Source organism: Podarcis raffonei, chromosome 2 (assembly GCF_027172205.1).
Source record: "Podarcis raffonei isolate rPodRaf1 chromosome 2, rPodRaf1.pri, whole genome shotgun sequence".
In the NCBI taxonomy this organism is placed as follows: Eukaryota; Metazoa; Chordata; class Lepidosauria; order Squamata; family Lacertidae; genus Podarcis; species Podarcis raffonei.
The window spans coordinates 81,942,164-81,963,601 of record NC_070603.1 but is presented as its reverse complement, the minus strand read 5'-3'; the positions used below and the strand labels follow the sequence as shown (position 1 = coordinate 81,963,601).

Genomic DNA, 21,438 nt, shown 5'->3' with positions numbered 1-21,438 from the left:
GCCTCTTTGTCCTAAAATTCACGTGAGTGATTGGACTACGATCCACAGAACCTTCCACAGGTTTTGCATCCCTGGAAGTTTCCTAACAAGATTGGGGGAGGAATTATCTGCAATAATCTTAAAAGGAAGAGCATGAGGCAATGATGGATGGATAAAACCAGCATAATGTATTATTCTTGCACAACAAAAGAGGATCAAACACACCATCAAGCAACCCAATATCACACTTGGTACCAAGAAAGCCATGTGGCTGCATAGACTGACCTACCACATTGTTGTTTTTATCTTTAGGGGAAAAAAAACAGTACAGGCCTAGTGATCACAGCAACTCTTTCCAACTCTTGCCCCAAGGACAAGAGTTGCAAGGACTGAAAGTCCCTGCCTTCCCTACTCTCTTAAGGCTCCTCTCCTGGTTTCTTCCCCAGCAGCCTAAGGCTCATTCACCTGCTCTTGCTCTGCCCTCTTCATTTCTGGGAGATCAGGGAGGAGGGAAGCAAGTAACAGCAGGAAGGAGAGTTTTCCAGGTTTCTTCATCAGCCTGCCTCCACGTTGTTTCTTGATCCTCCCTCTGCTTCTGGACTGCTCTCTGCCACAGCCTGTTCCTGCTCACTAACCCATTACCTCTTCAGCTTCTGACATCTCCTCCTGCCAGTCTGCTCCTCTTTCTTCCTCTGACCACTCATTGTTGTCCTACCACCACTCTCCTGGCTCTGAGCCCTCTTCTCCTGGGGATTCCCCAGCTGGTTTCTCCCACCACTCCCCTGCATCCAGCCTGTCCATGGTGATCCACTTTCAACTTCACCCAAATTTTGGCATAACAGGTACAAACTCACAAATTACACTACAGTGGAACCTTGGTTCTCGAATGCCTTGGTACTCAAACATTTCGGCTCCTGAACGCCGAAAACCCTGAAGGAAGTGTTCCATTTTTGGAACAGTTTTCAGAAGCCAAATGTCACTGTAAAGGTACCCCTGACCATTAGGTCCAGTTGCGGACTTGGGTTGCACGCTCAACTCGCTCTATAGGCCAAGGGAGCCAGCGTTTGTCTGCATTTGTCATGTGGCCAGCATGACTCAGCCGTTTCTGGCAAACCAGAGCAGCGCACGGAAATGCCATTTACCTTCCCGCTGGAGCGGTACCCATTTATCTATTTGCACTTGACATGCTTTCGAACTGCTAGGTTGGCAGGAGCAGGGACCGAACAATGGGAGCTCACCCCGTCGTGGGGATTCAAACTGCCGACCTTCCGATCAGCAAGCCCTAGGCTCTGTGGTTTAGACCACAGCACCACCCGCGTCCCTCACTGGTTATACTCTTGAGTAAACACTGTTGAATATAACTCATTAAAGGTATATTTTTCCAGTGAGCTATTTATTTGGTCCAAAGCTCTATATTTCTTGGGTAGTATAAAATTGCTTTCAGTCTTCTTGTTAAGCAGATGTTGGTTTTTGCAATAATTTGTTTCCAGAGACTCTTTGACGACAGCAATACCACAAATGGGAATCAAAAGGGGGAAACCCTTAGCCAATATCCAAATAGAATGTCTCTCAAAAGCTGTAACGTCTTCCCTTGAACTGCCCAATTTCTCCAGGCTTGTTGTATGGTTCTTGGCTTCCAAAAATGCTTCAAACATTGACCCAAAGAATTCCATTCCAGCAAGAGCTTTCAGAGCCACGGGGAACCAAGATTTGCTCTCTGGATCCATAACCCAGCTTCAGGATTATTTTAGTCACCATTTGTTCCCCCACCCCTCAATTCAACCTTTCATTTAGAGCCAGCCAGTTTTATCAAAGCTGGTGCAGCTGAGAGATAGACTCCCTATGACTTTGCCTCAAGCCCCTTGTGCAAGTAGTAATAAATCATGTTGCAGAGTCAGTCACCTGATAAAATGAGTGATTATCACCAGATAACTTTATTATGTTCAATGCTAGTTCCCACCCTGAAATGTTTCCTTAGCTCTACCTGACATGGTAAAAACCTGCTAGATTAGTGTAACATGTACAGGATGAAAAAGAATGAACAGCCCAGTCTCCACAAGGTTATAAGTACTTCTCAAAGAAAACAGTGGTTTAATCCAGTGGTTCTCAGCCTACGTCAAATGCTCAGACAAGTAAAGAAGCATACATTTGAGGAAGTCTAAATGAAAGGCTTATATAATATTAAATAAACTTATATAAGTTTGGGACCCATTACTCAGATGAAGGGTGCAACAGTAATCACCATACAAATATGGTAACAAAAATTAAGAAATGGGTCTCCAAATGCAAGTTTGGGTCGAAGACTACTGTACCATATCTGCAAGCATATATCTGCTTATTTCAGAGCAAATCCCACTGAACTCAATAAGGCTTGTTTCTAAGTAATAATGCATAGGGACTCCATATATTACAGTGCTTCATCTGAACAATTCAATAGGAAGAGTCATAAATAATTCCATGGTCTATGCACTTCCCCTTTTATAGTCTTGCATATTGTGTTCTGCCTGTCTCTCAGGTACTTCTGGCTGTCAGGGTATTAATTTATTGTATGCCACAGACCTATGAAACATGATCCTTAAAGCCTAGGGTGGGGTGGGAACATGAAAAGACTTTGGGACTCCCTGGCCTATAGTTCAGTTTTGTGTGTCCCCAGGGATACTTTTTAAAAGCACACTTCATTCTGACTGTTGTCCCCGTACCAATATTGAAGTCTAACAGTGATATAACAGATTGTGTTTCCAGCTCCAGAACCAGCTCACCACCAGCGTTTAAAACTGCTTTCCTTCCGCTAGGATGGGTAGGGTGATGGATGATCAGGAATAAAGTACAGTGTGGTTCCTAGATCAAAACTTCAAAATAAAAGTCCACTGTGCAGGTTTTGTACCAATGATCACTAGAAAGCAGCCCAAGACTCAGTGGTCAGAAGAGAGACCCAAGGAAATTTACTTTAAAATCTTAAATAAATCCTAAATGATGGGACTAAGTAATCCTAGACTGAGGCACTCTGACTACCAAGGACTTAATTATTGCAGAATGGCCTCAATTACTTAATCGCATTGGGGCTGTTTCTTCAGTAGTCTGTTCCATAACACACAAGAGTATAACCTCTAATTGATATAATTCAATGGGGTTGTTCTTTAGAAGGGAAAGCGTAAGTAATTTTTCAAGAAGGCCGTAATCAACACACCCACACTGTATGGTACCTAATATCTGAAAACACAAATAATTTCCCCTTTGAAAAAGCAAAAAATGAAATGGACACACAGGCACACATCTGTTGCTGTTTTTTAAAGAATGCAATCATATGATATCGAGGAATGCTTCAATAGTTAATATGATGTCACATTACCACATTTGTCATTAAGAAGTAAACACACAAACACCTTTACATGGATTTAGAAATATAATGCAAACAATAATCATAAAGAATCCTAAATATGAGAAAAGATGTACTGGCTTTGGAATTAGGATAGGTTTAATAAATATCAACACTTTCTCTCTCCCTTCAGTTTGGAGGTAATATTTTAGATTTAAGAAGGAAATGCTTCTTAATATGCTTCCAAAAAAAAGTTGTTGCACATACACACAAAGCCCTTATAATCAAACATAAATTGCAGTGCTTTCCCATACAATTCCTCTTCTATGCTCTATAAAAAATTATCACATTCCTAAAGAAATTCTAATCTATAAATAAAAATGAAAAAGATTATGTATTTTTATTTTATATCTGAACTTTTATATATGTTCTATTATTATATAAGTATGCCTTTTAAAAAAGCTTCTTTCATTATATTAATAAAATCCACAGTCATTAACAGGTCATGTAAGCAATATTTAATACCTCTATTAGTATAACTATTGAGCAAAACAAATGTTGCATTGCTTGACTATTTATACTATTCTCTGGAAACCGCCTAGAAAGTAGGTAAGAACTGTAAGCCCAGACAAGTCATCTGAAATGCTGAAAGGTTTGCAGATACCATGGAATCTAATATAATTTTATCATGGTTCTGAAACGGCTGCTGCTAGCTTTCAGGTGTCACTTACCTGCATTGATTTACAGTGAAGGAAATACTTCACTGCATACTTAGCCTGATCATTTTACCTTACAAGTAATCAGTGCCTAATAAAATAAAATGCAATACTCATTTGATTAGAAAAGCATACAGAACATCCAAAAACCATGCCACCCCCCAAAAAAGCTATAGGGCACCTACGCTGTAGCAGTGAATGTAAGAAACATAGTAGTCGAGTCTGCAATCCTCAGAACCATTTATCTTCGTAGAGCCCATCCTATTTCAGCCCCCCTGAAACTGTGTTCCCTTCACTCCTCCTGTACAAAGGGTTCTGTGATCTACTGTCAATTCCCGGCGCTGTTCAGCTGAGCTTTGATGTGAGCCCATTATAAACATGGCACACCAATGAAGTTGAATCAGAGTGACGTACAAACCCCCCGTCTGCATCTGATAGCCATTGATAATCTTTTCTAAATTTCCATCGTGATTACAGTAGCTAATTGAGGGTTATAAACATTTCACAAAAATAGCACAGGTTTGTTAAACAAAAGTGTGTGTGTGTTTCTAGTTTACATACAGGAAGAAGCATTTCTATTAGATACAATTTCATATAACATTACGTGACTAATCACATAGGTATAGATAATCCATACATATCTTCTCCAGCGGAAATGTAATGAAAGGGCAACCTCTATGCTACATATTAGACATAAATAATTAAAGTCACTCATGCTCCACTAAACACTTATTTTGCTCTGAATGCAGAGCATCAGTTTTAAGTTTCCATCATTTACTGACAGATAGTTAACTGCAGCCCTGCTTCTGTACTACTAGGTGATTTTGCCGCTGTTTATTGAGATTGGGAATGGTGAAACAAGGGTCAAAGTGATACGTTTGACTATGGGAAATAATCACTAAGGCCCAGTTCATATTTCATTTTATGATAGGAATGACAAGTGGGGATTTATTATTACATTTATTTAGTATTACTTATATCCCATCCTTTCTCCCAAAGTGGCTTAGGGTGGTCTAGAGACGGGAACATACAAACATTAATACTCCATCATTAATAACCATGAGAAGAGTGTTTTAAGTGAACATAAGAACCAGGTCTAAGAAAATTTATCATGGCTACCTTACCTTCACTTTATTTGTTCCTTAGGTTCTAGATAAAGCATACAAACACTGCAATAGAACTGCAATGAGGATCCCAATGCAAGATGGTGAATTAGATTATCCTGTGAGCTGTTGCTCATAGGTGGGATATAAAACTATTGGTTAAATCTTAAAGAACATGCTTGGGCTTTATTTCCACATGGCATTCCAGCTGGTATTCTAAAGCATGTGTTTTACTGTTGACTTGTATTGATACTGTGGTAGGGTGTGATTCTATGGATGTCGCCTTATGAGAGATATCAATCTAATAAAATTCAACTATGTTTTATTTAGACCCAGTGACATTAATGGACCTAATTCAGTCATGTTGATTCATTTCAATGGGTCTACTCTGAGTAAAATTTAGTTGACTACTGCCCTTTATTTTTGTAGTGTGTTCTCAAGAATGTAATGACATAGTTGTTTTTGAAGTAGTTGTAATTTGATTTATATTATCAACCATAAACCATGTATTAATTGTACTTTGGAGAAACATGAAACTTCATTTAGTGGCAGAGAAGCATAGTGGTTCATCCACACAGCGTCAAACAGATTGTTTTCATATGGATCAGTAGTTACATTTTTTGGTGGTTTAACAGGCCACAAATGTAACTTTTGTATAAAAGTTGTGGCCTAAATCGCAGTATTTTTTAGAGGTCTAGACTTCTTGTATTGCAACTAGCAAATTTCCATGATGTTTCAGTTTTCATTTGACTAAGAAACTCTACCTCACAGCTAAAATTGTGTGTGTGTGAGAGAGAGAGGGGGGGGAGACAGAGACAGACAGACAGGATATCACCAACTTCTCGATATAGGAACCAATAAATACTGAACTACTGAGAGCAATTCATCTATATTCAGAAAACGAAAATCCCTTCACAAAAGAGTCCATCAAATAAATAAATCAAATAAATAATTCAACCCAAACTAATTTTAACATGTTCTTGCTGCAACTGATTTTCTAAAAAGGAAACTATAGCCATCAAGTGCTTTTCAATCCTTATCTAGTTCCAACCCTTATCTTGATACTGAAGACAAATGGTAGACACTCTAAAATTAGTTTCTGAGATCTCTGTGACTGGAACTTTTATTCAAATGTCTCATGCTATTGGCCCTGCAACCTTCTGGGGTCTGGAGAAGGCCATTCCAGGGGCCATAACAAGCATTAGATCTCCCTGACATAAGGTGGAGGAGGCACAACCTTGGAGACAGAGATCCTGTGCTGGATACTTCTTCTCCCCATCACAGAAAATTCTGTGGTCCTTGCTCTCGTGTATGGCCCAAAAGGGGGTATGCCCTGGGTGGGTTAGGGGAAAGTACAGATCCAAAAGATCCATAGCCTTCCCTTTCCCAATAGGCCCCTAAATCAGGGAGAAAACTATACATACTAACTATACAATACCACTAGAGTTGTATTGAAATACTTCTTGGGAGTAGGAGGATGGAAGAACACAGCAGCTCTGCTCTGCCCATCTTCCTGCCTGCAAGATGTTGCTTGTGGTGGTTTAGTCACTTTCGGTTCTCTCTCACACCCTGAACTTATGGTTGCAGCCTTAAAGGCCTAGTCTAGACATAATGCTTAACCATTGGTAAACATGGACCATGGTTTGTTCCCTTAATCCTGGCTAAGATCTCAAACATACAGTGACTCCATGGCTTAACTTGCTGAGTTAAGACAAAGGGTAAGGAAGTGCCTTAAACATAAGCCCTATTCATGTGTTCTGAAAGCCAGGAAAACAACATGTGAGGGTGTGGGAGACATACGTATGTTACCTTCACCCTAACCCTGTAATTCTGTTCCAGTTGAAGAGTTACTGTATTTTTGTTGACAGTTGATCTACGTTTTGCAGTTGTCATTATGGTTATATTTTCTCCAGAACTTTGTTATTTGAAACTACACTACCTGAAACTTCCTTATGGCGTTGACGGGCATGTAGTTTTGCATGTGCTAGTGCAATGTACGTAAAAGTTTTTTGCAGCTATAGTTCACAGAACAGGGAAGTGGCTGGCCCTTCACCACAAACCAGTTTCAGCTCTGGGGATTCCCCACCTCTCAAAGAGCTTCGTTGAGAAAATCCACCTCCACTTCAGGCCCAGTCTTCCTATTGGTCTGTTAATATATTCTGAGTACCACAACCTGCATTTCTTGGCATCCCCCCCCCCCGTTGACAGTGGCTTGGTCTCCTTATGGCTCTGGGGATTTCCCCCCGGTTTCTGATGTTGGATCTTCCCACAGCATAAAGAGCAGCAGACATTTCAACCCACGCATATCCCTGATTTGGATCAGTCTGCTGCTAGACAACAGGTGATCCAGTGCTGATAAAGCTTACCACTAGCAGCAGCATACTGAAGCATCTCTTATAATCAATGAACATTCAAAGGCACAGAATACTTAGAAGAGCTCCACAAATATTATTGTTTGTATGCATGGGAAATAACAGTACAGAATGAAACACAAACTTTCAAATCCAGCAACGGGCCTTCTTCAGGCGTTCTGACACCATGCTAAGTAAAGACATGAGGGGAACTATGGGGACAAGCATGCCAGTTCTGCCCTCCATTTTTCCTGTTGTCCTCTGTAAATTGGACGGTGAATGTTGGAAGTATGGGGCCTCCTGTACCTATGTGTTTTAGAACCCTGGTAGTTCCTGGTTTACCACAAATGAGCCTATTTGGACTGTGTGCTAGTACATGGATGAAACAAACCACAATCCCTGGCTTAACAGAGCTCATGGTTTGTTTTGCTCCAAAAAACCATGATCAGTAATCAAAAGAATCAAATCAAATCTTGCCTACAGATTGTGTTCTTTGGGGGAGGAAAACAAACCACAGTCCTAACACTAAGCTTTGGATAATGGTTTGTTTAATGCAGCGAGCCATGGTTTCTGGCTTACCATGCCATGTCAAAGTGGCTACTAAGTAGAAACACTAAGACTCATAACACATAAAATGTTTCAGGATGCCATGCACCTTTAGCAGTTACAACCAGTTTGGTTATGCACACTCCTTCACGGTAGTAAGAAACAGAGTAAGAGGCAGCAAAGACCTTTGTATATGAACTTTGTATATGAATATTCTGTATGACATTTGAGATCTTTTATGTGAACTTTGCTATATGACATCTGAGAAGGTTTTCTGTAACTGAAACTATTGCTGTTTTACAACTAGAAGAGTTTCGCAATCAGCCACAGAGCTTGGGGTAGGGTTAATGATAAACTGCAGTCATCCAATCAATCTTCTTCCTAAGATCCATGATGAAATCTTCAATTTAGCTGACATTTGCATGAAAAAATATTACTCAAGGTATTTACGTCAAAATAACATTTTAACATCCATGTGGTCCTGCAGGTCAAATAGGGGTGGGAGAAGAGATCTGTAGTTCTCAAACTCTGTAATAGCGAACCTCCCTAAATCAAACACAATAAAGGAGCCACTCCTCCATACACAAATATATATCCACACAGAGAATGCTTCAGTTGACATCCAGCATTCTGAAGCACGCACCCTGATTTTGCTCCTCTGTTGCACTAAGTGGAGGGTGTGGAGTGAGCATATCAGAGAAAAGATAGAAAAATTTTGGGAAACAGGTTGTAGCAACAAAAACCTAACTTCTCCGTAAAAGTTAGCATGCTTTTACATGATATCTGAGCATATGATGGGAGGAGATAAAACCAAGGTAGTAAAAGACACCAGGGAACAGTTATTTGAAGTTTTTTTCCACATTAGTACCAAAAAAGAGTACCCAGTGAAGCTGTTGTAGAGCAAGCCGGACAAAGTAAAAGAAACTGGTTTTCCAAAGAGCAACACTCTGGACAATGCTGCAACTGACAGGGTCATCCAACTATCTCGTTCCATCTGCACAAGCGTTTCTTCCTGTGTAATGCAGCTCCCCCACCCTTTCCTCACCCTGCATGTTCCCTGTGACTTCCCAAAATCTGCTCCGGAGGGCTGGGGAAACCCTGCTAGTACAGATGTGAAAGGAAAGGGAAGGGAAGTTCCATTGTGCAAGTGGAAATCCTTGCATTGTTAGAACAAGTAAGTTGAATACTGATGTGTGTTTGAGCATCAACAGCTCTTAGGGGAGGTGACCTTGGGCAATCGCCCTAAAGCTGATGATGCCTCTAGTCTAACACGTGAATGGTTTGAGGCATAGAGCAGGTTGAAAAGGCCAATTTATGCTTAGGGTCCCTGTAGTATTCAAAACATTCAAAGGTACAGAAATTCATCAGATGCAGGTCTATGTATATGACCCAGTATTCTGCACCTTTCTAGCTCTTCTGGCTTGGAGAAAACCTTCATAATATCTTGCTAGTTTCTAGCTCAAACTTAATGCAGAGAAGCCTCTCTCTCTCTCTCTCTCTCTCTCTCTCTGTGTGTGTGTGTGTGTGTGTCTGCTTGCCACTTACATAGTGAAGTTTATCCTAGTGGCATGTATGTATTATGTCTAAAAGTGCTTAAACTGTTAGGGGGAAAGTTTGATCTTTTGAGATTGTGGGTTAAAAAGCAGAATGGCGTGAAATGGTTCTCACTAGCTCTGAGAGATCAGCACTCTACAAAACAAACAAAATCACAGAGTACCTTGTCCCACAGAACTCCAGTGTTGATGCAACATGGACTTGACAGATGTTATTCTCAACTATTCTCTGAAAATAAAGCTCCAAGTAGAACCCTTCCTCACTTCCCCATCCTCTGCTGAACACAAATGGGATTCTAATAAGCACTTAATATTCATTTGCCACCTACCTGCTTGTACTGATATGAAAATGCTTCTTTTTACATCCACCCACCCATACCAGTGTTCCTGAGAAACTGTATTTATTCATTCCTAAACATATTGCATGGTGGTGCTAATAAGAATAGGGTGTCTCCCCCTCTCAACTTTTTCAGTCTGTTATTGCTGTCCAGATGAAGCATTCTAACACGTACTGCAAATGCTTTGAATATAGAATCATTGTATTTTGAGACATTTGTTTTAAGGGGGGATTATGTATAGTATGTTCAAACCACTTGGACTCTACTTACAGCGTGTGCCTCTGACTCTCTGCTTTTCAGATCTTAGGATATTCGGAGAAAGAAGGGGCTTGTGCAGAGTAGTATGAAATAAAATAGTCAACCAAAAGTTTGTGTTTTCAAGAGCTGCTTAACCGTCCCCCCCTTACAATTTCTACTTGAAAACATTATAGAGCTTCTGCTACCAGTTGCTGCTTCTTTTACAAAAAAAAAAGGCTTTGTACACTTACCTTGTAATATACAGAACAATACTGTTTACTCCTTTTAATGGCGGAAGACCCCAAAATGTCTCAATAAAATACAGTCCTTGTGGCACCCACAGTCATTTACCTGTTGTTATCAACAAACTTGCAACATGGTTAGTTAAAGTGTAGAAAACAAAATCACCTGTAGTGCAATTGTGGTGTTCTTTGCAGGATGTTTCCCCACCAGTCCTTGTTCTTTCCGTTTCTTGAATTTCCTAAAGTAGTCCTGTATCAGGAAGGTGGCATAGAACTTCCCCACGGTTACCTCATCATCTAAATGAACAGACCAGACAGATCTCTCCCAAGTCAGCACATTTCATTAGTAGCCAATATATACTCTTATCCAAATCAGGAAAAAATGTGACAGTGCCATTGGCACAAGGGTTTTTGTTGTTGTTGTTGCTGCTGATAATAAGGCAGACTAAATCTAGCATAAAGCAGTTTTAGCAAGCAAACAAGACTAGGCAGTAGAAGCAGTTGATAGGTGAACTATTTCCTAAGAAAGGAAAAGATGCTAATTTATTAAAGTTCAAAGAGGTAAGATTATCTTTTAAAATGCAAATGTCTACATGACTCTGAAAATGCAAACTTTGATCAGTTTGAACCAGAGTGTTATAAAAACTATAATAGGAGGAGGGCCTTTTCATATTTGCTGCCTTTCAAGTAAATTATCACCATAGTGAATTCAAATATATCTAATTATTATTGTTTCTGTCTGACCTATTAAAGTGGCATATAAATTATCTCACTCCCTGAACACCTAGCAGGCAATATTCATATTAAGTAATATATCAGGCATTAGAAACCAGAGTTTGGGGGCAAACCCTGGAGACTAAATTTGGTAAACTTTCATCTGAGAGTCCAGTTTGGTAGTCTTTTAGGAGAGAAGTTAATACTCTCTTTTGGCAGTGATTGGTTCCAAAATAACAGCAAAGATAGAACGTAACTCTATCTTAGATCATTAGTAAGGCAGGTAAATTGTGAAGTGTTCATATCAAGACTAGGTGTTAATACAAATGCTTTCCAGCATGCATTAGCTTTTGCATTTATCTGACAGTATTAATACTGCTAGGTTATTTAAAAAAGACAAAGCACGATGAGCGGACATTGTTAATTATTGGACTATATTTGCCATTATTGGCAATTTAGTGAAATATCTTTTAGTAGTTTCCTTTTATTAGAACAGTTCCCAAACAGAACACTGTGTTTCTTTTCCTTGTATTTTGTACTGGTTTAAGGAGGGAGGAGGAAAAAGCCGTGGGTAGTGCAATCCTATATATATCTACTCAGAAGTAAGCCCAACTGAATTGAAAGAGACTTAATGCCAGATAAGGATATATACAATGGCACAGCACTTCACTGGAATATATGTTTTTAGTCAGTTTCAATTACCTATGTCTATCAACTATGGATTTTATATTTAAAAGAGGTCTCTGTGTCAAAACTAATCCATTTACATTATCTGCAGTCCCAAATTATTCAATTGTAGATAGCTTTAAACAATAAATCCTGAAATTGACCATATACCAGAACAGGTACGGCCTGATAGGATTTGGTGTGGTATGTGATATGTTAGAAGATGTTAAAGGATATCTTATGAAAGAAAACAAGAACAAAAAGATTTGAAGTAGCTTAGTTGGGAGCCCTGTCTGTTCCATTCCGACTCTTAAATAGCATCATTTGAGCCTGCTCTCACCATGTAACAAATGCCTTATTAAAGGATACATGGTCTATAAACCTCCACTAATTACAATGCAAGTTTAGGGGCTTCAGTACTAAGGATCAAGTCTTAAAAGCTGGGAGGGAAGACCAACAAGCTGTTTTGTTAGCCAAAGCTGCAATCTCGTAAGTTAAATAAGCGTAAGATGTGAGTTATCTGTACCATAAGTTGGGATGGGGGTTGCACCATATATGCATGTGTAAATGTGGGCATACACACAATTCACATCTGCAAAGCAGCAAGTTCCTGGATGTAGTTAAAAAGCTAGGTGCAAAAGGGACATACCCACAATATATTTCATGGACAGCCATGGGTACAAAATCTGTCCAGACTTTTGAGAAAGACAAACATAATTAGATATGTGAAGGAAAGCCGTGGAGCAGAAGTGATCATACTTTAAACAGAGTGGAAATCAACGTAAAAGAAAAACCCAAGGGAACGAATTTCAGCAAAACAAGTTTGGGGAGAAGACAGGAGGGTGGCAGATGGGCTTCAGTGGCCTCTGAAGGTTAAAGAATAGGGAATTTAGATAAAATCTTGGGGTAAAAGAAAGGAATCTGTACTTAAGTGACTTCTCTTCCTGTTTCCATCATATATTAGCAGTGTTAATTAATCTTTTAAACCTCTTGGCAATTATGAGTAAATTAAGGAAATGGTCAGTAATGATTAATCTTGCTAGATTCATTATTCCTTTATTAAGTCTACTTACCACAAAAAAACCAGGGATTTGGCTTTTTCTTAGCTATAACATCCTGTTTGAGAGATAATACTTAAGTGAATGCAGGAATCTGACCTATCATGTAAGTTTGTGAAAAACCCGTGGTTTATATAATGCATTTCTTTATAATCCTGGAACCTTTGCAGTACATTAAAAATTAAATAAATGTTATTTATTTATTTAGGAGTATTTACACTTCTCCTACTAACCAAAATTCTTAAAGTCTTCTTCACATTGTTGTCTACTTTGCAGCTTTCCTATCTTGTGTTTTTAATAAAACATTACATTACAATAAAACATTTTATTATGTTTTCCCGTATGTCAACTTCCAGGCATGAATAGTTGCAAAAATGTCTATTCCCTTTTCACTGCAATTTGCCTAAAGTTGTGAAAGATTTCCTGTTTGGCAGTGTTCTGTTTTCTGCATTTTAGTGGCATTATCTATTCTTTTTCTCTAGACAAGTTCACTGTACTTTGTTGTCTATGCAAATGGAAAATCAATATTCACTTTGAAAGCAGCAATGAAATGGAGCTGAACCTTTAATTACACTCTGTAGAGGAAAATGTATTATGGTTTATTCTCTAGATGCACACTCAACAAATGCTCTCCATGTGCTTAATTTAGGAAGGCACGACTCGCTATTCTGAAGCATGTGTCTGTATTTCAATAAAAAGAAGGGGAATCAAGTTGACCCGAGGCAACACTAATTCCATGCCACCACCCTAAAACAGAATTGCTTCAGAATATTCTGAAAAGACTGATAGTTGAAAGGAATAGAGGCTGCAGAAAAAGCTCAAGCACATAGTTACAACAATAACAAAGCAATTAATCTAGGCCATGCAAGCACTCAGGTGTAAGGTTAGAAAAGAGCAGAGTAGTTTTAAATGTGCAGTATCGGTTTTCTCTTGACAGCTCGATTTCCCTAGATATGATTTGACATCATCCCATCTGTAGTCTGAGCTGCCAGTTGCAAGTGGCTCTTCCAGCAACAAAGCAAATATTCCTTCTTGCGCCATGCTGAAGAGTTGGACAGCCAGTATTGTTCTCTTTCCCCTAGAGATTGAGAATGTCACCTTCAGAGAGAGATCAGCTTCTACCACTCGAAGTGAACTTAGGGTCACTTCCATACCTGAGCCAAAACCATATTGAAAGCTGGGTTAGCACTATAAAAGTACAGTAAGCTATAATAGAAGCCACATAATGAACTGAAATGCATCGGTCTCTTGGATGTCTGGGATAGGACTGATATGGATTGCATTATGCAACAGATTCTGCACTTTTAAAACATGAAAAGCAAGTCAAAACATCACTTACAATCAAAAGTTCATCATTATTTTATACTGAAGAGAAATATATCTTGGTGTATATGTTTCGTATATAGAATTGCATATTATAAAACCTTGGCTATGCTGTCTTATGACAATTAATAATAGCTTACCTAGTTAGTTCTAGCTTATATATTAAAATCAGAAGACTAATTCTGTACCCTGTACATCCTGATTAACTTGGTTATATTTAACTGTTTGGGGGTTTTTTGGAGGAGGGAAATGGGCTATATTCAGTCTATATTCACTGTTTACTATAAAAAGTTCTCTCTCTCTCTCTCTCTATATATATATATACATTATAAAATATGGCACACAATTGTCCACTGATCTAGTGCAAATTTGGACTAACTTCATTACCTGCAGATAGCATAATCAAAAAGGATGTTCAATAATAAAAATAAGAGCAGAACATAGGCTCTATTAATTTAGCAGTACATTATACTGAAACCTGTAAACTGAAATGTTTACACATAAATAAATTATTTACAATCACAATATTTAGAATTTTTTCAAATGTTATCTTCCCAAAATAAATGTTTATATTTCTATTTAATAGAGATACGTTTTCCCAACATTAATTAGCAAATAAGCATCTAAAATATTTAATGAATGCTTTTGCATTTTATAATTTAATTTATCATTTAATTAACACTATTATTCTGATTTTAGTGCCATGGTATTTTTTTCAAAATCGTATCCATATGTAAGCATTGAAAATGTAGAAATGTATGAGATCATCTCACTAACCACCAGCGGGGGGAACAACTTGGTCAAGAAGCTTCATGCTAGTTTTCTTCCAGATTTTCTTTATAACTGCCCTGAGTTCTTCATTTGCTTGCTCTAAGTTTCCTGAAAAGAGGGGAACAAGAGAGAGAAGGCAGGGAGGCCAAATTTGAAAATGTTAAATTTAATTTTGGGAATAGTAATTCAAAAAAGTAATTCCATTTCATATTGCTGTGATCAGGCTGTGCTAAAATGGAGACAAGGGCTCCCAAAAACATCCTATGAAAAGCATTCACTGGGGAGAAAACATTTGTAGTGAGGTAAGGAAGATTACCCTCACTATAACGTTCCTTTGTGATGTCATCACATCACAAACTTTTATTGGCCACATCAGGAAGTATATTCAGAGTGAAGACAGTGCCTTTATGATTTGTTCTTCTGACATTCTGTGAGCACAGTGGAACTTCCCATCCTTCTCCTTCACTCCTCAGAAGTGATCTGCTCTGTAGGTTCCCTCAATCCCCTGGAGCAGTTATGAGGGTGGTGTGAACAGATTTAGGGGCAAATGTGAACAGGGGATGAACAGCATGCAGAAAAGGATACAAATGTGGGTTTACATGAAACCCCTCCTTTCCCCAAAAGCCTCTCCTTTTGTTTCAGAAAATTTTGTGGGCGGAAATAGAAAATTTTCCTATTTCTTAGGAAAAGTAGAGTGTAGATTCAGAAAGTCATCTGGAAACTCCAAATTCAGTTAGCAATGTTTCACCAAGTGTAAAATTTTCTCTGAAAATTATTTCGCTGTTTGTGATGAAGGAAAAGCCAATGTGCTGAAGGAATGATCCTCATCAGAATTACTGACCTAACAGTGCTTAAAGATCGAGAAAGACAGAGGTCCGACTTCTGTAAAGAAAGTTTACATTTGCACAAAAAATGTAGAACCCAGACAAGATGGATGGTACACAAATGCAGTCAGCAGTACTGTATAGTTAGGGGCTAATAATATTTCTTAGACATCAGAGGAGAAGCAACAAGATAATTTTGACAGTCCAAGGCAGGTTTCCCTTATAATGCTTTTGAGAGCAAAGGAAAATATCCCCCCCCCCAAGCTTGGGATATATGGCAAGTAACTCACCTGGGAACACTTAGAATAACTGTCTGTACAACTTTTCACGTTTGGAAAATCTTAATGGGGTGGTCACCAGCTACAGTGGTACCTTGGTTTACAAACATAATCTGTTCCGGAGGTCTGGTTGTAAACCAAAACAAGTTGTAACCCAAGGCGTGCTTTCGCCAGTGGGGCCTCCCCCCCCCCAATGGGTTGTAATCCAAAAAATAAAATAAAATGGGTTGTAATCCAAAAAAAGGGACACACACTTCTGGGTTTGATGTGGTGGTAATCCAAAATGGTTGTAATCCAAAGCGGTTGCAAACCAAGGTACCACTTTATATGAGATTCTCAGTACAAAGCAGTAATGTAAGAAGGAAAAATTTAAAAAGCACTTGGAAATATGTATCTTATTCTCTTACCTTCTGTTTTAATCTTCAGGGCGGTTCTTACTAAAGCAAATAAAGTAGCATTGAACATAACCGTTCCATCGCTGTTTAGGGGCATGTTCATGGCTACCAACCTCTGCAGATGTTCAGAAATAAACAAATACAAAGGACTTTCAGTGCAAGACACTGAAAAATATATATATATACCAAATACATGTGTCCATTCATATGTATATGTGTAAAATACATATATATGAAAAGCAGATAAAATGCATAGGAGACAAAATAAATCAACATTGTCCCTAACTTAGCAAAATCTACTAGAGGCTTATCCTATGGCTGTGTCACTAGAAAAAAATTCTGCCTGATCCTCAAAATCTATTGTAGACATTATGTGGTATATGTGTAACACAAAAACTAGAATATTAAAATAGCTGGTATCCTATGGTTTTACACATTTAATTAATACTTGGCATGAATATCTGGGGAATATCTGGCACAATACAGCCAACATTAAGCAAATCCCATTGCTTTAAACTTTGGTGATTCCTTTTCAACTCTTTCAGCAAAATCAATGAGCTCTAAATGTACTCTAATAAATTTTGGCAGGATACTTTTGGCCTACACGCTTATCTATTACCAAACTGCCCAAAATACAAGTATTTGGGTCTGGAGTCAAGATAAAAAGGTGACTTCACATAGATGACTCTGGAGCCTTCGATCTGAAATGCCCATGCTTTCATTGTAAGTCTTGTTCCAAGTAGCCCCATCTAATAATGCAGGTCCTATTTACCTTGCTTGTTCCAAAACCATCTTATTTAACAGATTCTGGGTTAAACCAAAGGGTGCTAGTTCTCTTCATCATGTCCTCCTTGTGGGCAGTTGAAGGACATTTGTCTTGTCTTAGCTGGTGGCAGAATTCCACTCTGCAAGGACTTCTGAACTGACTCAGTACGGCAATTTTTTTTGTTTTTAGCTGCTGAAGCATGACAGCTTGATGTAGCACCAAACCATTGTGTAGCATTGTGTCTGAACCAGCCCATTACAACAAGACAAATATTATACAGAAACTTAATGGCATCATAAACAAATGTATGCAGTATGCTGCATTCCTCCAAGAAGCAGCAGCAGGCACCATTATTCATGAAAATATGTTGGAAGGTTCTACATGCATAGCATAGCTTCGGCTAGACAGGTACAGATGGGGATTGTTTACTTCCTCGTCAAAGCTGGCGAGCAAGGAATGACAATATAGTTTTGCCGCACCTATACTCTCTTCTGCTACCACTCACAGCCACATTTTGTTCTAAATCAGTGAGTCAAGACAAAGAACAGGAAGTTCTGGTTTCTATTAGATTGAAACGAGCCTGTGGCTATAATTCATTGAATCAGGCACCTTGAATTTACAGCCATCTCTGCACTAGCAAATGATATTAAACAGAAGTACTGACACAATAAAGAGCAAATGCTCTGAAAGACAGAAAAGCCTACCTTACACGCAACTCTGTGGGGGCATAATTTACCAAAGCCAAGTGGAGGCTGTATGCGCCGCAACAAGGTAACAACATCAAGGTGTTTTATCCTCCCCCTATGAAAAAGGTATAGTATTAATAAAATAGTTTCACCTGCCTTTAAGTTACCCTCTTGTTTTTGGTTCTTTGGCTCTTAGGTAGGAACACATTGCACCACAATGGTGTCTAACTTACTTTGCTTCAGGATCATATTCTGACCATATTCTTTTAAATTCATCTAGATGATGAGGACCAAGAATAGACCAGTCGCGCGTCAGATAATCAAAGTTGTCCATGATGACAGCCACAAATAGGTTGATAATCTTAAAAAGAATTGAAGGAGTTATTTAATTACATTTATATTCATATGAAAAATGCAAATTATTAATATTATCCTGGAATGTGTGTGCACAGAAATGTGTATGAAAATTTTAAATACACATATCAAATTATAGATAGTGATTCAATGTGTGTGAATGAAAATTATACACACACACACACATCAAATTATAGCCAGGAATTAAATGTCATGCTAAGGTGATCATTCCTTCAGGAAAACATTTTGGCTTGCCAGATGGAGCAATCTCCTCTCCCCACCACCACCACCACCACCACCACCACGTGCTGTTCCAGGGGTCTAGGGTCGTATTCAATCATAGCGCTTAAGGATGTTCCAGCTTCTGGACTCACCAAAAAAGCACACAACATATAGAAACTGATGAAATAAATAATGGCAAAATTGCTTCCACATGTGAATTCTTCTCCTGGGTTAAAATCAGACTCTGGATCACATCGCTTTCCTGGCATGCAGGCCAACATGATCTCCTGCCAAGCCTCTCCTGTTGCACACCTTTAATTTGGAATAAAGCATGACAAAATGAATCAAATGGTATTATTTCAATTAGAATAATACTGTTGTTCTTTTTATTTGTTAACAAGGGCTCCAGACGTGTCACAGGAGTGCACAGTGAAGAGGGTTCATGTATGTATAAGAGCACTAGAGGTTGAGCATGCAGTCCCATCACCCTATCCCAGCAACCTCTCATCTCCTTGAATTGATGCATATAGTGCATCCCTGTCACAGGCTGTCTTAGCACAGGGCTACCCCAAGGCTTTTGCTACCTGAGGACAAAGGCAACCAGCCCTCCCTCCCTCTGAATACACTTCTTATTTTCCTAGCTGTTAAAAATGTTCCCACTTTCTATGTAGTTTCAGTACAACTGGAAGGGCAATAATTTATTTGATAAAAATAAACAAATGCTTTTAAAGACACTATCTGAGAACAAATTGGTAAGCTTCTGCATTGTTATGTATGCATATATATCTTTCACTAATGTTAGAAAGGATTTACTTTCACTTGCTTTCTAGGGCAGTTGCTATATTGGTATTATAGTACCAAAAACCCATATGTATTATTCTTATTCTTATTATTACTAGTTTTGTATGTTTATTTGAGCGTAATCAGTGGAACCAGTGATTTCAAATTACAAGAGAGGAGATTCTGATAAAACATTAGGGAAAACTTTCTGAAGCTAAGAGCTATTCAAACAAGCTTCCTTGGTAGGTAGTGGACTTTACTTCACAGGGAGGTTTTTAAACAGAGTTTGGATGGCCATCTGTCAGGCTTTCTTTTGCTGTGATTCCTGCATTGAAGGGGGTTGGACTAGATAGTTCTTGGGATCCCGCTCCCAACCCTGCAATTATGTGAAGCAATCCCATCATGTAAGATGAGGCTTGCATCTGAACTGAGCTGCAAAAGATTGGGAATTAAAATGGGGAAAATTGGAATAAGCATAGTCTTTATTCCCAATCAGTTAATCCAGTGCTCTTTTGTCTTTGACTCCATCCATCATTAGCTTTGGTTCTGCCCATAAATTAGCCCACAGAGAATGTGGTCTTTGACAGAAAGGAGGTTGCCCACCACTGTTGTTGTTGTCATTGTTATTAAATTTGTTACATCACTTTATCTTGTCCAAGACAACCCAAAGACACTTAAAACCAACCAACCAAAAAACCCACATGGCTACATTAAAACCAGGGCGAGGGGAATATAATACATTAAAAACATCCCACCCACTTCTAAAAGGCCACAGACAATTAAAGGTCAAAGAGGAGACCCTCTTTACTGTCATCCCCTTCAATGGCAGGCCCACCCCCACAGCAGTCATTCTGAGGGTGATGCTTGGGGAGTACTATTCAGCCCTGTGGAGCCTTCAATGTGGGGTTCCTTGGGGTTTGAGTTTATCCTCCATGCTGTTTAACATCTACATGAAACCGCTGAGTGGGGTTCCTCTCACTGACAGGGATGCATGGAATGGAAAATTACAGCAAGTGCATGTTGCCTGTCATCGTACTATTGTGACTGAAAGAGCAGCACCTGCTGACATTCTCCCTTCCATAACTTTGGATTAATGTTTAACCTGAAATAAATGATGTTTTGGAACTTCCGTCATAGTAATAGTGTTTTATGTGACAGTATTTTAAAGGTGCCAACATTCCTGTTCTTCTTATTGCAAGGATGCAGGCTTTAAAAAGAGTGCCTACAACATCCTGCTTCCTTGCTAGTACACTGGGATAATTTAAAGTAAGCTCATATACTCAGGGTTTTGTTTTTTTTTTACATTTCACTGTCTAGGTGTGTTGTGTTACGTGCAGGCAGGAGGATAGCAGAATTAACACAGTAGAAGGGAAGAATGGTATGGAAGAACAGACAGCCTGACAGGCAAAGAGAAAGCAGCACCAAGGCAAGGCTGGAGTCTGGTTATTGTCAAGGCAAAGATCCATTCCAGGTCTGGAAACTTTTTCGGCCAAGGTTAGATACCAATAGGTATCCTGGAGAGGGGGTGAAATAGAGCCATCCTAGGACCTCAGTGGACAAGACTGCCTTTTTCTTCTTCACTCTGTACCACTGAGTGGCTCTCAAGGGACACCAGCAGAAGAGAAGACCAAACAGATCCACTTAATCTTGGATCAAGGTTCACTTACTGGCCTTTTTTCATATTTATCACACTGGAAAGTGAGCATTAACTACATTAAAAAGGAATTTTGAAAAATGAAATAAGATTAAAGAAGAAAGAGAAAGAATAATAACAAAAAACTATGCAAACAATACTAATGGTAGGCCACCATCAGTTTACATTGTGGATACAGTGACCCTCAGTATATGAATCTTAAACATGTTAAGTTAATGTAAGCCCTCTAGATCTCCAAATAGCTTTCCACATGAAATTGATGCCTCTGTGTAATATGTTCAAATGTCCTCAAACTATTGTGAAATAGACATTGTACCTAGTTGAAACTTTAAGAAAGAATTTTAGAACCTCTGCTGTCTACCAGTTTTATAACTCAAATGTCAATTGTAACAAAACAACAGATAACATCTACCGAAAGAGAAGCAGCACCGCTTGGGGGAAAGTCTGAAAGTTGTTGTTCCTGTTAATTTGACTTCCGTCTTTCAGAGCAACTTTACCAAACACCTAAAAAAAGAAGAAAAGGACAAATGTCCATCCAATATGATTTTGTTTTAGTCTCCAAAAAG

General features: G+C 38.8%; 1 protein-coding gene across 22 annotated transcripts in view; it reads right to left on the bottom strand.

The window, feature by feature from the left end:
* Positions 1-21,438, bottom strand: part of CACNA1D (calcium voltage-gated channel subunit alpha1 D) — a 185,439-nt gene that overhangs the window by 17,875 nt on the left and 146,126 nt on the right. For all 22 annotated transcript variants that reach the window (XM_053377825.1, XM_053377807.1, XM_053377830.1 and 19 more), the window contains 7 exons: positions 21,285-21,376; positions 18,591-18,750; positions 18,096-18,223; positions 17,881-17,977; positions 16,423-16,525; positions 14,920-15,021; positions 10,548-10,678 (listed from right to left, as the gene is read on the bottom strand). In XM_053377825.1, coding sequence (XP_053233800.1) covers positions 10,548-10,678; positions 14,920-15,021; positions 16,423-16,525; positions 17,881-17,977; positions 18,096-18,223; positions 18,591-18,750; positions 21,285-21,376 — 813 coding nt within the window. The remainder of the gene's footprint in view (positions 1-10,547; positions 10,679-14,919; positions 15,022-16,422; positions 16,526-17,880; positions 17,978-18,095; positions 18,224-18,590; positions 18,751-21,284; positions 21,377-21,438) is intronic.